General features: G+C 40.3%; 1 protein-coding gene across 6 annotated transcripts in view; it reads left to right on the top strand.

Annotated features, from left to right (window-relative positions):
- LOC124215489 (A-kinase anchor protein 200) overlaps nucleotides 1-21831 on the top strand; it is a 103415-nt gene that overhangs the window by 74954 nt on the left and 6630 nt on the right. For 5 of the 6 annotated variants that reach the window (XM_069134762.1, XM_046618925.2, XM_069134760.1 and 2 more), the window contains one exon: nucleotides 292-405. In XM_069134762.1, coding sequence (XP_068990863.1) covers nucleotides 292-405 — 114 coding nt within the window. Of the gene's footprint in view, nucleotides 1-291; nucleotides 406-14541; nucleotides 14676-15286; nucleotides 15586-21831 lie in introns of those variants that run through there. The other variant, XM_046618928.2, reaches the window with a different exon arrangement.

The raw sequence follows: 21831 nt of genomic DNA, 5'->3' as shown, positions 1-21831 counted from the left end.
TTTTCTTTTGTTGTTGTTACAAGTATATACGAACGTTTTTAAACTTTGGTAATTTCCGGTCTGAAAATTGTATAGATACGCATTTATGACTCTAAAATAAGGCCCTTAGTGGAAAAATTGATGACTTTCACAATCACATAGGAGAAAATTGTTTGAAACTTGATTTCGGAAAGTTTGAAAAACGCATTGTCTCTTTTTTCCATGAAAATTGAATCAATTCTAATCGTAACTCCGTTGTTGTTGAAAATTTTCTAACATCTTTGTCTCTCCGTTTTACAACTTTAATTACAGAAGAAGAAGTGGTCCTTGAGGTCGCTCAGCTTCGGCAAGAAGGACAGGAGCAAGACTGCACGCGAAGACGCCCCAAAGAACGGTGATGTCACCAAAGAAGAACCACTTGCCGAGGTAAGTAATATTACGCATCTTGTTTCGCAATTTTTTACCCCGTTAATCTTCAGTTGTCTAATTCTCTTGTCGACAATCCGTGGGTGTCAATTTTTATTTACTGTTTATAAAAAGCAAAAAAAAAAAAAAACCTTTTCCCATACGACAACTACACCAAATGTAAGTTTGTCTTTGGAAACTTGCTGCTAGGAGCGCAAACAAGAAACGATCGAGCATTTTTTTTTTTTCTTATCCCATTGTTGTCTCTTATCGTTCGCAGGGATTCTCCTGATATTCGAATAATTTCTCTCATCTCCACCCGCCTCTCTTTCTCATAAAATACCTTCTATTACATTATATGTATATGTACGTATAAGCGCGAGGATCGTGTATAATATTAAAGTCAGTCAAGGATCCAAGGCAGGCAGGCAGAGATCCTTGAGGAAGAAAACGTACGCTTGAATCCTGGGCGTATATTCTACCGCGGCTCTGCCTGCTGCCCGTTCGCTAATTAGAAATTATCCTTTCACTTGGCCTGGGCTGCGCCCGCAGCACGGTTAGAATCGAGCCTCGGGACTGCCTCCCGTTATTAAGGATCAATTTCTACTCTGCTCAGCCTTTCTGCCGGCCTGGACGTTCGGATTGAAGATTAATGCTCATAAAAAATATATTAGCCATCGAATGAAAACACCAGTTAGGATATACAATGATTGATTAATCAACGTTGTTCCGATCGACGATTATCTCGACACAGACAAGGATTCTTTTTTCTTTTCTTGTCTTTTTTTTTTATTTATATTTGCGTTTCTTTTAACGCTGGTCGTTTGAACACAAATATTTGTAACTTGTGAGATTAGATTACTTGCCGTAAGTTTTTATCCGTCGCATCGAAAATTGTTCGATAATATTCACGCAGGACGCTCTTCGACATCGATTATTCACTGCGTAAGTACGCTATTCGAAAATTCTGAATCAGCCTCGTTCCTAGGGCTTTCCCCTAGCACGGTTCAACGGTCCATACTTCCCGGATATTCAGCCACAAAACCCGTAAAAAGGCATAAATTGTCGGTGTCACGGGTCGGAAGTCTTTCTGTATGTACGATGGGTTTTACAACGGAGGGAGGGAGAATTTTGAAAGTAAATGTAGGTACCTACCTGTCGTTGTTCGGTGTTGAAAGAAGTCACCCGATGAAAAGGGGTCTGCGTTACTTGCACATACCGGGAATAATATTATGAATTCGGTTTAAGGAACAGAGTTGTTATTTTTGTTTTATAGATATACGTGTATATATATATATATTTTTTTATTTGCCTTGGAGAGAGTAAATTTCAATAAGAACGAAAGTTGAACTCAAACTGACCTTACGTTTGAGTGAAATTCGAGTGCAAGTAATTAACCGTGAACTGGAATAGCAAACGTGCGAGTATGATAATTGCTGCAGGTTCGCTGACTCTGAGAGTTAGTCATTTGCTCGCTCGTTTGTTTCTTCTTTTTTTGTTTTTTTCTTTGGTTTGTCCGTATCGGATACAACGCTTTTTACAAACTACACGCAAGCGCGTTCGGAATACACCGGTGAGGTTGACAAAGGGGAATTTACCGCTATTCCTCTCCACACGGTTGAAGCTAGAAAGATACAGGCAGGTATGACCACCACGACCACCGCCACCACCTCCGGACTTGACGTTACACGAGAACTCGCGTTAAGAACGAGATCCAGACGCTGCTGACCTTAACCGTATAATCGTTATACCCGGTAGTCGTGGTCTCGGTCTTGCATCTTTGGTGATGACATCTGATCCTCGACGATCATCAATCTCGAGGTTCTCTCGAAATTTATTACACGGAACGATGCGTGAAGATTGTCTTTCTTTTTTTTTTATTTATTTATTTATTTTTATTTGTGTTTTTTTTTTCAATTCTTATTAAATTATTTTTGGGCTCTTTCTCGCTCCCTTAAATTCCGGAAACGTGTTTTGACTTGCGCGGGTTCGAAATCTTAAACAGTCGAACGTTATGTTGACCGATACATCGAATCTCCTACCTTAGTCAAAATTATATTGAAAATACCGTAAATGGTTTGAATTGCGAATCGGGAAGTGTGAATTTTGAAAAAATCTGCCAAAAATTGTTCTATAATATTTGCATAAAAGTCTATGAGGTTGAAGTTGGTAACGTTACTTTAACGATTTATGTTTAGGAAAATCGTTACTTCGCAACTTGATGGCTGCCTGAAATTCAGCTAGACAATTATAACAAAGAAAACATGTTCGTATTCATATTTTGAAAAGCCAATTCCTTGGAAGTTGTTCGAAAATTGTACAAAGATTGATTCCATGACGTTTCGTTACGTTAACGTCACTAACTTCAACGTGGTAAAAATCTAGGGTACGTTGAATTGAAGAAGCTGTGCAGTATAAAAATTCTCTCAACTTCTCAGTTCGGGGGTTCGTTCGATTTTCGTTTCCGCGATTCACCGGCGATGAGAACGACGTCAACGACGACGATGCAACGTCGCGTCCGGCCGTAATGAACCGGTTTTCGTTTCTCTCTCTCTCCTCTCTCTCTCTCTCTCTTTATCCTCCTTCCTCTTCTCTCTTTCCTTCTTTTCTCGAAAGGCGCAACAGCAACAGCAGCAGCAGTCCTGCTGCACACGGTTTAGTTTCGGCCTGGTTTTCTGGTTCATATACTCAATGACGTAACGACGAGGCGCTGCTGCACCGAAGAGTCGGACGCGACCCTACGCAACCGATCACTTCGTTCATATATACCGGTCTAACCGGTCTTTCATCTCGGCTGTAAAAGCAGCTTACTCAGTTTCGCCTGATTGGGCATCAGCTTTTTGTCGAAATACTTTTTTAATTGGTATAACAATAACGATCTCCTTCTTTTTCACACACTTTCGAAGAATTCCCTTGAAACATTTCTCGACGACGAATGACTAATTTACGAGTTTCCTGCGTCGTAGATAAGAATTTTACCGCAAGAGAATTTCTGTAGTTCTTTCTTACCGTTGATTCGGAATTCGCTCATCATTTCGTCAGGGTTGTATGGTTTTTATTTGAAGTTTTAAAAAAGTAAGAGTAAAATTAAATGGAATTAATTGAAAAAAAAAAAAAAGAAAATAACGACGATGTTGACAAATCTACAACATCGCGTATTCGCGTCGTAATTTCCCAGCTCATTTTGCAATTCCGAACGATGCAGAAACGTATTTATTGCCACTCTGTCTGCCTCGCCTTGCAAAATTCCTCGCAGCTACAGTCGCGGATGAGCGAGCTTGGCGGAACCCGGTTCAACGTTGGGACGTGGGACGAAATGCAGGAGTGCGACTCCGACAACGGGGCATCGTGTCCTACGGTAGTAAAGTCACGGGTCATCACGTTCCGTATGGTCTCTTATACTCCTATGCACAACCAGTGGAGAGAACCATATGGCGCAGGTGTTTGTCGCCCTCCTATATCCGTGCCTGTCAATTTGTCGGATATGCCCTGCATTAGGCAGAAGCACGATTGATTTCGTATACGATCCGATCGCTTGGAACGAGGAAACTGAATCTCTGGTGATTGAAAGGTTGAAAGGTACTAACTACTCGCATTGCGGGTTCAAGGAAACGTTGAAATATTTGGCTGGCATGTTCCAGAGGACAAAGGCTCGAGCATCTCGTCATGGATGAGGCTACTTTTAATGGTATTCGGGGGGTGAAGATGAAATTATTGACGTTGAATTTTTCTTATCCACGGAATCGTTTCCATCTTCGATATACTCTTTTAAGGGTGTATTGGATAAATGATCCTTAATCTCGGTATCTTTTCAACCATCGCTTCACCCGAATCCGAGTGTATATAGAACAATATACGTAATTACTGACTGATCAGTCTCGAGGGTAGAAGTAAGAGAATGAGAGAACGAGGGATCGGAGGAGTTAAGGAGCGGATGAAATCTGGCAGTCGGCCAGTTGGGAGTGTTCCTGATGCCCGACGACGAAAAGACCGAGTGTATACAGAGAACAACCCGTCTCTGATATCGACACGCGGCGGCTGCTTTTCGAGATTTGAAGTGGAGGAAATCGTTCCTTTGACGCGCCGGTTACAAGTGGATTAAACGAATTATCTCCCCGATTTCATCCGGCGGTTTCTCCGCCGCGTCGATGTTACGCAAAGCAAGCGATCGCCGTCTCTCACCCTTCTTCGTCTTCGTGTGTTAACCACATACTACCCAGATGTGAATTGTGGTATTTGTAGACGTAGATCCCTTCGATATTAACCGCATTCGGTAGCGTACTTTAACGATTTATCTTTACAGGGTGCGTTGGCGGGTGCGAACTACCCCAATGGCGTGAATTTATCACCTTTGAAAGTATCGTCTCTGGTTATCTACCCTCTTCTTTTTTTATCGTCCTTGTTTTACGCGCGCAAATGCTGTCGGTTATATTTTATCTCGCAGAATTTATTTTACAGTAACGTGTTTTCAAAGTTCGTTGTTGAAATTACTTATCAAGAAAAAGATAACAAGAAACAATTCGGTACTTGCGCTTCTAAGTCGCGTTGCCCAAAGTGATCTTCGTAGTTCGATGTTCACTGCTTGGAGATATTGGGTGTGATTTCACACGATTGAGATTTCGCACAGAAGGGATAGAACCCTAATTCAATTGAAACCGACCCTTCGTAGTACAGCGTAAAATTTGCACGCGAGAAATCACGAGGAAAAGGGGAACGTTGTGCAACGCGCGTTAGCCTTCGGCGTCAATTTGTAGCGAGATTTTAATCGGCGTTGTGGAAATATAGTTTGGACTCGACTGTGTCGGTTAGATAAAAATGAAGAAAAATGAGCAATCGTGTAAATTGTGTTAAAGGTATCTGTAGCATGGATTTACGTTTTACCGAAATCTTTGGGGAGAGTCTTTGAAAATATAAACTTGCAATTTCTTCTGTGTTTTGAAAATTTTTATCATCTGATTTTAGCCAAAACAACATTGTCGGTTCAGGAATCTTCATTTATTTACCACGATCTGCGTTCTTTTTTCCTCTGTTTATCTCTAAATCGAATCCGTGACCGTCGTTACCTTTCTCCTGCTAACATGTCATCACTACGCGGTGTGATAATTGAGGCGGAAATACGTCGGTCTAGATTATCGGAAACCAGTTTCCGAGCAGCGGTACCACCGGTAATATCCTCCGAGTGGGCTTGCTTTCATTCCACAACCCTTTCCTCCTTGTCTTTTATACGTGCACTTCTCCCGGATGAGCCGTCGCACAGAGAGACAGAGAGACAGAGAGAACGAAAGAGAGACGGATACGCGGTGACAAAAGTACGGTGCAAAATCGATCCCCTCATCCATCCGAGCTAGGGAAACTATTCCGGAAATTGCGGACCGAGATGTGTATTCGTTGGATGTGAAGGTGTATCTGATTCCGGGGCGAGTAATTGGAAAAGAGATTTTCAACGGTGTGTATTTTTGATTTCCTTTCACCGCGATAACTGCCCTCCCTCCCCCATCAAACGCGGAAAGGAGTTACTAATCGGCAGTCCAATTCTTGGCTGATTCTCGGAGACTCGTTGGAATCCTTTTTGCAATTTTCTTCATTGATGAAAATTTTTTTTATAGTTTTTAGTCGGGTGAAAATTTGAATTTACGAACCGAGGGTTCTCCTTTGGATAATAATGAAATTACCTGCAGCCACGCGGCTAAAACGTTTTGCTAGTTTATTTTCGAGCTATATGGACAGTGTAGGTAAACTCGGTGAATATTCAACTTCCGCAAACCGCGAATAAAGAGCAACTTCACCGTCATTTTTCACTCTCTTAATCTTTCGGACACTTTGACTCGATCTTCTGTTTCTTCTTTCTTTCTTTCTTTCTTTCTTTACTTCCGGCAAAGAACACTTATCGGTGAAAGGGGTAGCTTGTAAAATTTATAACACTACAGATGAATTGACGGTTAAATTTTATCGTTCTGTTTTTCATCACGGTGTTTTGGTAATCGTTATAATACCGAATGCCAACTTTTCTGATTTTATTATATTCGAAACGCGTGCCTGTGTAGGAGTCGTTTGTCGGAACGTTTCAGCAAAGAAAAATAGTGCAATTAATAAGGAGAGATTTATAGTTTTCCCTTTTCATTTCAACAACCCCCTCGTTGATATATATGTACATATTCTTGAAACTTTTCCCCATCTCTGGCCAACAACAACAACAATAACCACCGCTTGTCATGAAATTTTTCCGAGATGCACTTTCCGTTATTTCCCCGTCGTTCAATTAATCTAGGAAAATCACTTCGTTACCGGCAGGTTGAAATTTGTTCAATTTTACCGCCCCTCAGAAGGACGAATCATTCTTTTCGCAACTTAGTTTACGCCATTCCGCTTAAGTCCGGTCTCTTTCATCGCAGTTCGCTGACCAATCGACTCCTTTTTCAAATTCAACCGAAACACGCGCCTGCTAAGCCGTATCTCTCGAATTCGCGGTTTGCACGATCCAGCCGTCTGTCTGCTGCTTCTTTCTCTCTCTCTCTCTCTCTCTCTCTTCCTTCCCTCGCTCTCTCTTTATCCTTGTCCTTCTCGGTTTGGGCGTTGACGAGTATCGAGCGTCGGGACGCCGGGACGCGCCAGCTGTAACCATGGCGACCGACGAACTCGCGGGGTTTTCGCACGCTCCCGACTTGCGACGGATTTGAACAAACCGACGGGACGATCAAGGCCCGGATATTTTTATCCCTTTGAAAAATTGAATCGTTTTTTACGATTTTTCAACACTTTGAGGTACAGAAACAGTAAACGGAAATTTTGAGGAATTTTTCAGCAATATTAGACATTTATAATTTTTCTTACCCAAGTCGTAACTTCATCTCTTATAGAACCTATCTCAACACTCGTCACTCGAGCATTCTAAATGTCATCATATACGTTATGCGAAACATTTTACAAGTTTTCTATTTTTTTTTTTTTTTTTTATTGTACTTCATTTTGTGAACAGTCGGACAGTTTCTTTTACACGATTTTATACGAGGTTCGAGTTGATACGCTGGTTATTGAACCGATCGTTTGTTCGTTTGTATCCGTTACCGTTTCTCCCGTCTGCATCGTTGCAGAATGATGTCGAATTAGAAGAATATATATACGTATAAGATGGCGCGTATGTATTCATGGTAGAAGAAGAAGAAGAAGAAGAAGAAGAAAAAGAAGGAGAGCCAAAATTACAGCGATTTGTTGCAAGAACGTGAGGAGGGAGTCAGAGTCCCTGCGGAAAAGCGGATGAGGAGGAGAGAAAGGGACGAGCCCCGGGATTCTCTCACCCACTTTACGAAACGACGTTTCATAATTATTGTCGCTCTCCTCTGTGTAAAGAGAGGGGGTATAAATAAGGGTGAGACAAGCCGTTATTGAGATTCTTTTCAACCGAATAATCTTCAGTCACGCTGCTGCTGCTGCTGCTGCTGGTGCTAGTGCGTGTATAAAGAGACAGTGGGAGAGAAAGAGAGTGACCCGCGAAGAGGCAAAATTAAGGGGGTGATTTTTCTTTTCCTCGATTATAGCAACATATCTCGAATGACCGAGTCCGCAGTCTCGGGGTTTGATTTTGCGAGTGATTCTTATGATTGGATTCATTTTTATTACGTCTTCTTATTCGTTTAAAGAATTTCACGCGGTCGTTGGCTTACGGATTTTTTTTTAATTTTTTTTTTTTTTTTTTTTTTTTACGGAATACGCGTTACGTACATTGTAACTTTTACCCTCGTCCAGGCTTCGAATGAATGGATCAGAGAGAAGCCCGCAGGAGCCGGAATGAATATCTTACCTTACTTTAGTTTACTTTAATTACGATTAAACCACCAGACGCCGCAGGAAGTCCGCGTCCCCAGACTCGGGGGGTAATGAGATATGCCGGAGGCGGCTCTCTCTCTCTCTCTCTCTCTCTCTCTCTCTCTCTCTCTCTCTCTCTCTCTCTCTCTCTCTCTTTCTCTCTCTCTTTTTTTTTTTTTAATACGAGTATGGAGTAACGGCACAAAGTTGAAATTGCAACCAGGATATAGAAACATACCGAGGTTGAACAACCTCTCGCGTTTTATCATACGTGTATCTATAATGTGCACGTGTAAGGCGAACTCCATTCCGCACAAACACGTATTCCGGTGCTCTGTGCATATTGATGGAAAAGAAAATATATACGCAGATATACATATTTACAGTTTTCGTAGCACGTGCCTGTATATAATATACGTGTTTTATACACGCATACATGCATTAGGAAAATTATCCTCGCGTTTGTGCTGTATATGCATTAAAGAAGAACGTGTATATACAGAGTGATAAATCACGGTATATCTTTTTGAAGAGTCCGGAGAGTGAGAAATTTTACAACCATATATCCATAGATTTTTTTGACGTTGCTGCGCGAAGAGAAAGAGAGAGAGAGAATCGTTTAAGGATATTAATTTCGCAAGCAATATCTTGCGAGTGGGCAATATTTCACGTAGACGCCGATACGATGCGAAGGGGGAGAAACCCGCAAAGTCTTCTTTTTTTTTTTTCATACCGTGTTTAACGGTTGACAAATATTTGAAAAACGGTAGCGATGTATCGCATGTGTAAATATAACGACACGTATGTACGGGCTGAATGTAAAGGATTTTTTAAGGACTGGCTCGAAGGATGTGAACCGAATCTCAAGTGTTTCGGAACAGGGGCTTGGGGGGGGGGGGAGGAGGTTCCACTCTTATATTCGGGAGGAGAGCGAGAGAGACTCGACCCCATAACTCAACGAGAGTCGAACGCACTCGAGACTCGCGGAAGAACGAGGGGAGGGGGGGAGACAAAGCGACCGTCTCTTTTGATAAATCGATGTCACTTTATATCTCCCCTTCACCCTCCTCCCCCTATTGTCTCGCTCTCATCCTCTACAGTTTTCATTGGGTTTACCACCGCAGATATATCCCGTGCATCAAACGCGACTTTTCAAGGGGACCGGAAATTCCTTCGGATAAAAATCTTATACCGGGTTTAGGAAAGATCCGCGGCTAAACTATGACACTCTTATACTTGTCGTCGATATTCGTCGGACGAGTAGCCGGTTGTGAAAGAAGCCTTCTGGAGCAGGCTGCTGGACTTACTGATCGTAAACGACACTGGCATCTTATGGTTGTTAACATATGTTCGAAATACTGTTCAAGTGCTGTACAATCAAATACACCGTGAACGGAGTGTGCCTCCCTTCTCGTCACGTTTGTACGTAGTTGGGACGTAGTGGTGACGACGTCATTGGAGCAGTGGATATATATTTATTGGAATTTGGTGAAAGCCAGTTCAAGCCAGTTGGGACAAGTTGAATAATTGCGTTAGGAGATATTTACTTGGAAATTAATCAGAGATCGCCAAACTTAAAGACGATAGCTTGACTTAATTTTACTATATGATTTCTACGTACCCAAACGAGCTGTTCCGAATTTCCTGTACAAGTTCATCGACTTCTCACTGACTTCCAAATGATTTACAATGCCGCGGGATCGCTCGAGTAACACTATTTTTCAAACCGTTCCTCGATATTTTTTAAATTGTTTCGGTTTTTTCAACCAAAGAAAAGGCGCGAAACCGCACTTTTTAATTAGTAATCCACCCGCGCCAGACGACTGGAGTGGTTTGTTTTAACCTCGCTCACTTGGCTCTTGTCTTTTTGGTACAGCAACGAGCTAAGATCGCAACGTCTAAGGAGCGAAACCCAGTCAAGGGGCAAGTCTGTTATATCTACATATTATATGTACATATACTTATATATATATATATATATATGTGTGTGTGTGTGCGTGCACCTACTATAGAAGGTAGTTTCGAAGCGGACGTGCGTGACTATGCGTACATAGTATGGCAGGCGTACTCCTCCACCTCGTGCTTTGCCCCGACGAGACGAGTGGTGGAGATTGTCTGATGACGCCGCGATGCGTCGCCTCTGCGAGGAGGGTCCTCGCATCTCACATCGTCACCCCCTCTGTTATTAGTATAGCTGCATGAGTGAAAACAATATTAAAAAAATGAAAAAAAAAAAGAAATTGAATAAAAACGACGTACCTACGACGCAGGTAGGTATGTACATTATACCTCTATACGTGACAGAGAAAAGGGGACTCGACTTCCACTTGATTCTTCATAGAGAGAAAGAGAGAGAGGAGAGAGAACTTGTCGCTACCGACACGATATCCCTTGGCTAAAAATAGTACCTGAAAGTATAAGTGCTTTTTTTTCTTCCCAAATTGATTTTGAAGCGACATGGAAGAAAGGTATCGGTAATTAATGGCGCGATTAGAGGTGTGAAGAGAAAGAAAACACCTATTTGCAAAGTTGAAAATTTGGCTTGTGATCGGAAAAATTGAGTCTTCGTTAACTTTCGAGTCGTTCTGCGAAGACTTGATAAGTTAAACCCGATAATTCAATATGCAAATCTTACCTACTGTAAAAAATTTCTGAATTTATCTTCGGATTTAGCGAGAGAAGAACGTACGTAACATAAATAATCGGCAATAGAAGTGACGATTTTAGGAAGATGATTAGAAACGTCGGGTGGAAACGAGTTTCGAACAGCGTTTTAAAGTTGGAGAATCATGTCGAAGACACGGAGAAAGAGAGAGATCTGTTCAATCTTCAGCTGGTAAAACGTCGACGGGGAGGTTAATGTCTCCGAAATTAGTCTTGGCAGATGCTGCCTTCGTCGGGTGCTTTCCAAAGCACGCAACAAATGCGGCGGCTGTGCCGGCGTAGCCGCAATACCGAACGTAATATGTACCAGCTATCGGGAACTCGACGTTTTCCGTTCAAGGGAGTTTGTCTGTCCGTCTGTCTTTGCGCTTGAGGGAAGTTGGATAACCGGTGATTGAATTTCCTTCGACGCATTTACTCCACAGCTGTTACGTACCTAAATCCGTATATAACACGGACTCATTTTCTATGGTAACGGTTGAATTTCCATAATGTACTTACTTACGTACCTTGGAACGTTATTTTCAATCGCAGCTGTCGCCGCGGCTCTTTTATCTATCTCATTTTTCTTCCTCTTCGCCCTTCGCGAATACTTCTTTCTATGTAACTTATATTATACTCGTATACTCGTATTGCGACGCGAAATATTGCTGAGAAGGTTTTGTGTCTGGACTGATTTGAACTTTCGAATTCGGGGTGATAGCTGGTCAGGGAATTTTTGGGAACCCGGATATCTCCTGGAATTCTCAAATGTCTGAGGTTTTTGCAAATACAAATACGTTCTACAATTTTTTAATAGTATTAGATAAATTAGATGGAATACAAATTTTTTTTCTCACCGTCGCCGGAAAGTTCTTCTCAAACTTTGAATCGACTGGATGACACGGTGTGACCCGAGTGACGGTTCGTAATTTCATCGAATAAAAAGAAAAATAGACATTGTATGGAAAATGCGTATAGTTTTATCAATTTGCTGTAATCAATTTATCAGAATTGGCTAAAAAAAAAAAAAGAAAAGAAAAATCGGGAAAGTTATGAAATTTTTATGACGAAAATTGGGAAAAGTTTGAAAATTTCGTGAGGGAAATTTTTTGAATTTTCCTGGTTTACTCTATCGTACGGTATAATACACAATTTTTAGCACACTCTCAGGTATGCAACTTTCTCCTCGATGCACTTTATACACATTCTAACCTATGTGGAGGGATCAATGGTCGTCGAGGTGTGCGGTGCAGATAATAATATTACACGTTAGGCTTGCAGCCAGGTTTTGCTATACCTGCACACACTCCGGATATAGGTGCAACGAGCAAACGATTGTGTGTAACATGCGTCGCGATTATCGAGGAGAAGAATAAAAGGCGATAGGAATGCGCGTGCTTGAACCACGTCGTCGTTGTCGTCGCCCTCTTCTTCTTCTTCTTCTTCTTCTTCTTCTTCGCCAGGATACTCGTCTTTCGCATTCCTCAAGTGCCGATGCCAATTCCGTAGAAGACAATGAGCGATCGAAGCGAATACGACGCGGACGCCGCGTATTTACCAAACTGAAACGTCGTATACCTGATAGCTAATTACTGGTACGAGAGAGCTCACACTATGATTTTTGTCTCGTCGCATCGAGGATAAAATCGTACAGACACTGAGTTCGAAAATTAGATTTTACGAAATTCTGCGTTTTGCGTCTGATCTGATTGTGAGCGGATTTTCAAAAAATGTCGCAAAATTTAGCAGACTCGTGTAACAAAAAAAAAAAAAAAGTCTGATTTACGGAGTGTGGTTACCGAGATACCAAAAATACGGGTTTCAAAAAAAAAATAAAACGCCGTTGGCAGCATTTTCAATATCAGACATATCGTGATGATATGATCTGGATATATTTTTTTTTTTTTCTTCCTTTACGCAGCGGAACATATTTGCAAAAATAGAAAATCTGTTATCCGGCAAAATTCTCTTGTTTGTCGTTATTTTTATACTTTTTTTTTTCTTCTCCAGATTCCAGTAAAGTAAAAAGTGAAAACAAAAATAAATTTCAACGCGACGTATAAAAAAAAAAAAAAATCTGTTGTCTCGGATGGATATTTTCATGTTGCAGGGTGAAATTACTTTTACGGAACAGGTCGAGAGTGGCGAATAAAATTGTATTCAAGATGTATTTTGCGTAGAAAATATTACACGAGCTTTTGCAGCTGCTTGATTTCCTACCACGTCGCTTTCACGTGAAAACAAATTTGCTATATAGCTGCGGACTTTGGTTGGGGATTATTGCGTTGTTGGAGAAGGGCCGAATAATGCAGCTGAGCGCGTGTGCGAGTAATTTGAAACGTCCGGATCGACCCCCCCCCCCCCCCCCCTCTCCTCACCTTACCAGGATTTCGGTTTTAGCAAACTTTTCTTCCGTGTAAATACGTGACGTATTAGTAGTGGTGGTTTATACATACGTCTACGCGTGTCGTTTTTCGGTGCTGCTGGCTGGGTATAAAATGCATCTCCGTTTCTCTCTGGGTTTCATAAAATAATCAACCACGTTTTTAGCAACACAGATTCAAGATTTTGCTAAACATGGATCTTATACCCACGGTGAGTCATCGATTTTTTTTTTAAATATTTCGTCAACTAGGTTTTTTCTTTTTTGTTTTCTTCTTATTCATCCAATCAACTTCGTATAAAAAGAAAAAAAGGAGTCTTTTGATTTCATCGATTATGGTTTTTGGTATTTTAGAAGTATAATTTGGTCTGATGTCGGGGGGGGAGGGGGGATATTAAATTCAAAAATATAATCGCGTTGCAAGTTTTTGACTCCAGGAGTTGACTGTCATTCTAATAGAGTTTCGAAAGTTGAACAAATCGTTTTGTACTATAATTCGATTTATTAATTTCTAATTGAAATCTATCATACAAGTTATTTGTAGCTGTATTGTTATATGTGTTGACGTGTTGTATTAGCGTGGGATTCTGTTTCTTTTTTTTTTTTTTCTTTTCACCTGAATTAAATTACTGCGAAGCTTATTATATATATGATATATTCACGGTAGTTTCAGTTTCTAAATTCGATCGACACAGATTGGGAAAATGTGTCACGTTGAATCGTATCGTACTTTTCCATCCGTCGAGTACAAAAGGGGGTAGCAGGCGTAAATAAAGAAGGATGAAACTTGATTAATAACGGTCTGCGATGTACCTTGTACACGACTAAAGCTTATGCCTACCGGATTGCGCTGAGCGACTTGTATAGAGATCGAGGGGGGGCAAAGCGGATAGAAAACCGAACAATAGATTTTTCCTGCAGGGGATTTTACACACGCGCGAGATTTTCCAGACGAGAGACTCACGCGTTTGTGTGATTTAGAATCTTGGTAGAGCTTCGGACGGACGAGAGGAGCAGCAGAATCGCTTCTACTTGCTTACTCTTCTTCTCTCTTCGCATTATCTCCACGTCTAATTTCAAGAATAGAATTGTCGAGGTCGTTCCACGCCGCCTAGGTTGCGTTTCTTCTCTTTTCTTTTTCCTTCATCTTCTTTTTCTCTTTCTCTTTTCTCTCCCCTATACTTTCTTTTTTACTTGTGGTAGATCTCTCGCGGTCCAGGAAGCAATGTCGACTTCGTCTTCGGCTTCGTCTTCGACTTCTTCTTGTTCTTGTTCTTCTTCTTCTCGTCTCTTTCCTCTTCGTCTTCGTTGTTTGACCCCCGCCTCGCTTGGTTCCTTTGGCCAATGGTACATCGAGCCGTGGGACGATTTTCACCGTCTCTCTATATAACTTGGTGGTCAAACCCGGACGACGTTGAGTCAGTGCACTGTGTTTGGTACGAGCGGTCCGTGCGTCGAGGTATATTTTTTTTAACAGTTTCGCAACGTTTTCAATTTTACCATGAATATTAAAAAGATTGACTAAATTTAATATACGTATAGTAATCGATCCGAACATTTCAGCTCGTCGAGGTTTTACACGCGTCGTTCAAGTTTTACGTCTACGATAATAATAAGTATAAATAATAATAATGACGGTAATATCGATGAATTTGTGCGACTTTGTCACGAAGTGCTGATGCAGGTGTAGAATCAAATCAACGAAAATATTCAAGATAAACGTGGCCTAAAAAAAAGGTGATTCCAAGAATTTTGAAAAATAACGCCATCTCGCAAGATTTTTTCTCACAATCCAGGTTAAAATGAACAACGATTCAATGATTATTAAATTCGTCGGGATATTTTTTTTCTTTTGTAGAGACAGTGACGATAAGAGCCGATTTAATTTTCTTCTTGGTACGTTTACATTTATCTGTTGGTTAATGATTCGGTTGGTTTTTCTTTTTTTTCTTTTTTTTTTTTGCAACGCGGCGTGTAAAACCTCGAGATTCTGGTTTTAATACCAACCCTGCAAAAGATGTAGAATAAAAAGAAAAGCTAACGTCATTTGGATCGATTAATTGTACGCAGCTGGGCCAAAGTCGGATCGATTCGAAATTCGCCCGCGTAGTCGAACGAAGCAAGCCAACCGATATAGTATAAAATCGAGGGCGAACAAGCAGCATCGGGTGTTCTTCGATATTATCAAGATGGAGTCCGTCCTTAAGGTAGGCCGGACGATTAGCGGCGGCGTGTGTCGCGCCGCAGGGGCAATGGCTCGTGGTGCTCGTCGTATTTTGGCCTCGGTCCCGCTGCTAGGGTTAGCAGCCCCTGTTAATCCTCACGAACCTGCACCTGCGAATGAAACCTCCACAACCACCACCACCACGGTACGATACCTGAACACAAAGTCTTTCCCTTTCACAGGCTCTGTGATAACGACGAGTATTCTTCGCGTCTTTATCGATATTCGCTTATCTCGTTAGTTTTTGCATATTTATCGTACTTGAAGACGATGCGATATTTTTTCCCGTAACGCCGATTTGGCAAAGTTTTTGGTTGCGGTTGAGAATCAAAGTGTTTTTTTTTTTTTTTTTTTACTTTATTACTATTATTTTTCATTCACAGAGAACAAATCAGTTTCAATGAATTTGTGAAAAATAGTTTAACCGACAAAAGAAACCGTTGTTGAGTGAAATCGAACGAGTATGTTGGATTTGAGATGAAAAATCCACATGAAAACTTCAGTGTTCGACTATCTCGTAATGAAATTGACGAAAAAGTATTGAATTTTGACTCACCGATTTACCTAACCGCATTTGCGTTAATATCTAGTGAAATTGACTGTGAAAATTTTCTGATTCTTCGGTTATTAATTTTTTACATCCATTCTATTTTATTTATTTATTTATTTATTTTTTTACGGTAAATTTAAAAGTGTACAAAACTAATGATTAAATAAAGAATGAAAGACACGCGTGACAGTTCTTGAATTTTCTTTACCTAAAATACTAACTTGCGCTAATTATACTCCACATCTATCTGTAGAATGTTGCTTTTTGACTGTGTTATAATCCTTAAAGAAAATGTTGCTCCAACCGTGCATGTTTTACGTACGATTTGTCCCTGAATTACTCATTTTATATAAATTTAATAATCGTCCTATTTATAGAATACGTGAATCATCGCGACGCTTCACTGCGTTGACTCCCGCATTCCATTTCTATTTCCTTCGCGAAATGTTGGAAAAATACCGACGCGTTGTCCCGCGACTTGTCTTACGAGTTGAGATAATTTTGGCACGAACCGCATCGCGACAACGCGACGCATCTTTGTTGAAGATGAGTTAACTCGTGACGAGACGGTATTTTTAAATACTCCGCAGGATACCGCAAAGATGTCAAATATTGCTTGAAATTTACACAGGATATTATTTCACTGACACAAGTACGCGGTGCAGAAAATATCGGGATCCGATGCTTTTCGCTGTGCAATGTTTGGTACTTTAGTAACAACAGTTTTTGTTCACTTCCGAGTTGTTATCTGTAATAGGATAAGAATAAACATTGTGTCAAACGATCAGGATTCTAATTAAAACTGCTTAATTTTCCACTTTTGTTTTGGATTCGTTCATTTCCATTTTTATATTCTTATACCTGCCTTTATAAGGATACGCGTGATATTCGGCAATGAGATTTTGACATCTGACTCATGATTGTCTCCCGAAACACGTCGGCGTGTACGATTTTGGATTGTACAAGCAAAATCCACGTCATCATTCAAGTCGGAGGCGTGTATGAGTTTTTTTTTTTTTTTTTTTTTTCTAAAGATAGAAGCAAATTTTGATTCTTTTTTTTCTTCGTTGCTCTTCCCGTTTTCTCGTTGTTCTTGGGCGTCGCTTACACGCGAAATTGTCATCTCGTTGCCGATAATTTTTCCGTTGCCGGTGTCTAGCCTCGGTAAGACGATCACACTCGTTAAGTTTAAGCACGAGGACCGAGGAGCAACGGCTAGCGTAAAAATAGCGTGGAAAGTTCGCGAGTAAAAGCATCGAGACTACAGAGAGTGTGTTGCGAGCCCACCTCGTGAAGCTTTTCGTGAACGCTCTCTCTCTCGCTCCTTCCTAATGCCAAACTCGAGCTGAAATAGACTCGGCACCATACGCGGTGTAGCGATATTCATGGGGTAATATTCGGGGTGATGCCCGTGGCTCTCCTTTGTCATTAATATGAACGAAAATAGTGTGTAGCCCCAACGGGCGTAAAGGCTCTAGATGTCGGTATGACGGGGAATGAACGGAAGTGGAATTTTTATCGTCCTCCCTATAACGGAACGGATAACTCTCGGAAAACGTTCTCTATCCGCCCACACGATTCTCTGTTTAAAATTTTTAAATTAATGTATTTCCTGGCGCAGAGCAACGATCAAAATAACTTTGGGGGGGGGGGGGGGGGGGGGGGGGCAAAAAAGAAAAGTCTGTACTAAAACTGGTAAAAGCTTGCAGAAGGTGGCGAAAAACTGTTGGAAAAAAAAAGAAGAAAACAAAAAGGAGTAGACGGAAATAAATGAGAAAATTGCTGTTCGTGATGATATTGTAGAGGAACAAACTATTCGTTGTTTCTTTGTTTTTTTATGTTTTTTATTTTTTATTTTAATGGAACAATTAAAAACAAAAAGAAACAAATTAATACCAAATCTACTCCATGTAACACGTGTTTTAGTTAATTAATTTCCCCGGATTGTTATCGCGTATCCTTATAACCATTAATTTTCCGTCTTTAACGGTGCGTGGGGTGTGCGATATGGCGAATAGGGAAACAGTATCTATGCGTCGTCAGCTAGAGAAGATTTCCCTTGATCCGGTGGTTAAATATTAAGGCAGACGTTAGTTGGTAGGATAATTAATCGTTGGAGTGTTAGGAGGGATTTCTGCACAGAAGATCTTGATGAAGTAACGACCGTTTCGACTATGACTATGACGAAAGCGACACGTGGCGTAAAACTTTATTTCATTACCGATAAGACACGCCTCGGTGTAAGCTAAATATTGCGTGCCGCACGATTTGGTGGGAGAATTTTTCTTTTCTTTTTTTCTTTTCCTTACCCACCAGATATAAAAGCTTTTGCCTGTTATATTATACCCTTTCACGCTTATATGGCATTCAATCAACCCCTCGTCGATTAAGCATGATTTAACGATTACGAAACTTCGGGAAATAACGTGGAAAGAAGAAAAGAAAGGAAAGTAGCAGTGGAGGAATAAAATCGATCAAGTCCGGTATTCGGGTGAACTTGTATACGTCTCGGAAAAAGCCTGATTTATGGAAGAATGTTAAAATTTACTAGATATTTCAATTCTGTACAGTCTGAATTATCGCTGCTGATCGACACGTTTATTACTAATTGGATCTTCAATTGGTGCAGATTAGAATTTGTCATTAAGTTTCTTAAAGTAAGCTTTTTTCGTATCGTATATTGAACGGAAAATTTGACATTGACGTTGCAAGGTAACATTACGTGAAAATTGAGAAACATTCGTCTCTTATTGTAAAATCATTTAGCGAAGCTGCGCTGGGTAATGCCAAATGTTTCAACTCTTTGCTAATTTCGTTTACGTAATTCTATTATCACTTTATTTACGTGCTAAAGGCACGTCTGTTACGTAACCGTCGTGCAAGCTCATAACAATGTTATTTTAACATATTTTCATTGAAATTTAATCGTACTATTCGCACATCTGCAGAATATTTATATATATACTTATTGTTAGACATACCTTACATGTATATATATATATAGTATATGCTTGAAACAACAAACGTTGCGGCATGTTTGCAGTCCGTTGAAGCTTGCTGAAATGTTTCTTTGTGACAAGGAATTTTACTACACAACCGTGGCATTAAGGCAGATATGTACACGTGCGTCTATATATAGATGTATACACAAGTCGAGTTTGCCGCAACTTCGGCACATCTTAGAAAAACTGGCTAATTATTTTTACCATTTATATTCTGTTTGTAGATTTCTACGATGATGGGAAATTTGAAAGAAAGTTGGTACAAGGTGTAACCCAATTCTTCAGAAATCAGGCGTGATAACCATACACGTTTGTTTAGTTGAGTTACGTGTAGATACATTTCTTTCTTTTTTTTTTTTTTTTTTTTTTGGTTTTCCATCATTATAAATTGCCAACTTTCATTGCGTAATAATTTTAACTAAAATAGTACATGAATCAGGAAGTTGTTTAGGACAATTTTCAAAACTTATACGTTGAGTATGTTGACTTCCCCTCCGTTCTTGGAAGATGTTATGTACTGATGCATTTTTAACGTACATCGAAGATACGGGGGTTGTAATATTTCACGGTCGATAAGTTTCACTGCGAACGCTTTGTTTTCGTATACTACAGAATAAAACATAAAAACGACATGTAGACGGCTGTGAAAATTTTATTCCTCTCAAGTGCTGAAATAAAATGGAAAATGCCATCGAGACTCGGTATATTTTGTAACGTTATGAGTAAAGAACCCGGAGGATAATATACAAAGGTACAATATCTTTTGCCCGTTCGAGATGTGCTAACCTCGGCATCGTCTATTGGAATACTTGAAGCTGCTTTCAGCATAATACCTCACCAATCTCGCGAACGGGTTTGCCGAATGGCGCAGTTGTAACGTTATATACATATAATATAGACCATTCCATTTCGCTATGTGTCTGACTCGGTGCGAAATATCCTAGACCAGACTGTGTCGTTTAAGCGTGTCTATACCACAGTTCCGAAAAGTCTCACCTCTTTCACGCTTTGGGCAACGTTCCAGAATCTTGGGATTTTTCGCAGAGGCTCGATTAATTTATTGTTAGAATTAAAGATCCGAATGAGAAAGAATTTCGAGAATGAGGAAACTTTTGTGAATGAAAAGTAAACTATCAACAATGGATCAGTGTTATTGTACATCTGGGAGCTTTTTTGTTTTACGTAATAATTATTTGCGGAAATTTATTTGTGCATCATATTCGAGTTCATATCCGGCGAAAGCGTGTAAAGAGCTGTTATCGCAGGTGTCAATGCAAATAGGTTGGTTACTTTTTTTTTTTTTTATACCTCTTTCGCGTTTCACTTACGTTAAGCGTCGTTGTGCAAGATATGCACATCGTATAAGCATTGATGCATGAAATGAAATTGTGCGTCTAACGAAGAGAATTCGTAAATACTAACGAACGTAATGCATTAATCCTTTTACTTTCAACTTATCGATACACGATCTCGCTCTTTCGCATATTTATTCTAATTGCGAGGTTGTTAATTCGACGAGATTATTAGGTATATAGCAGCATAATTTCTTAATTTTTAACAAGAAAGAGATTTAGGGTTTGATAAAGTTTCGCGTGAAAAATGAACACGAGGTTTGTCGACACATTAATATGCTACAGCAAAGCTCCTAGAGACTGTTTTGGAAATATTTGCTAGTCCTTTCGTATTTATATTTTATAGATCGTGCCAATTTTCTAAAATCTAATTTATTTCGGCATATTCAGCTTCCCCGAGATTCGCTCAGGTCTTAAAACACCCTGCCTCGTCGGGCAGTGATCCAGTTTCCAAAATATGTTCCCCCTTGGGTCCGAGCCAACCGAATGAGCTGGGCAGAGTTCTCGAGTTTTTTTATCCCTTCATTTTTATCACCAGGTATTTCCGGATTTTCTTTGGTAACGAAAAATCGGACTGCAACCTTTGCACTTCATTTATTCTTGTCAGTTTGGTTTAATTTGGCTTCATTCTTATACTATCTTCAATAGCGATTCTGAGCCGAGCTCCAGGCGACTCTTCACGCCTGTATAACAATACGTGGATTGTTTTCTGACGCTCAAGAGGAATTGCTGCTTTTTTTTTTTTGTAATTCAAGTTTACCTCGTTCGTATACGCGACACGTTTGCCGGGTAAACATGCACTGGATGAAATCTCTTGAGGATTTTCCTCCTTCCTCCGACTATCCCCCCCCCCCCCCCCCCCCCCCCCCCCCCCCTCGTCTTTGCCTTATACGCGTCAGAAATTCGATATTGGAACATCGGATGCGACGCGATTGAATTTCGAACGATATTCTATCGCTAAGCTTTGTCTTTCAATTCTCGTATTGACTTCACTGTACGAGCATGTCTCGAATGAAAAAACTGCGCAGCGACGATGATTAGCGTGAAAATTGTAGCATGTGGCGAGGCTGTTTAACAATCTGGAACAATACGCATAGCTCAAGTGGAGATGCCTTGATGATATTACGCAAGAATTTACAAGCGGTTAATTACGCGGTAAGGAAGCAGATTAAATTTCTCGGTATTTAATGAAGTAATCTGCGTTCTGTGAGTTAAGTAGGTACGTGTTTAGAGTCAGTTGGAATGTAGGAAATAAGAATTCCGAGTAGAAAGTGTCATGTTTTACTAAATTATATTATACTCCTCCTCCCTCTTTCGTCATCTTGTTATTGCAAAATGAGCATCATTTATGTTGTATGCACGTCCGCAAATGCAAAGCAAATTACTACAAACTTAATTGAAATTCATAACGTTCGCCAAGTCTTGTAAATCTTCTTTCAGAGTATAATCGAAAACTACTCGTAACTTCTCAATGGTTTTCTATTCCT

Source organism: Neodiprion pinetum, chromosome 3 (genome assembly GCF_021155775.2).
Source record: "Neodiprion pinetum isolate iyNeoPine1 chromosome 3, iyNeoPine1.2, whole genome shotgun sequence".
NCBI classification, from domain to species: domain Eukaryota; kingdom Metazoa; phylum Arthropoda; class Insecta; order Hymenoptera; family Diprionidae; genus Neodiprion; species Neodiprion pinetum.
This window is presented reverse-complemented; position numbering and strand designations above follow the sequence as displayed.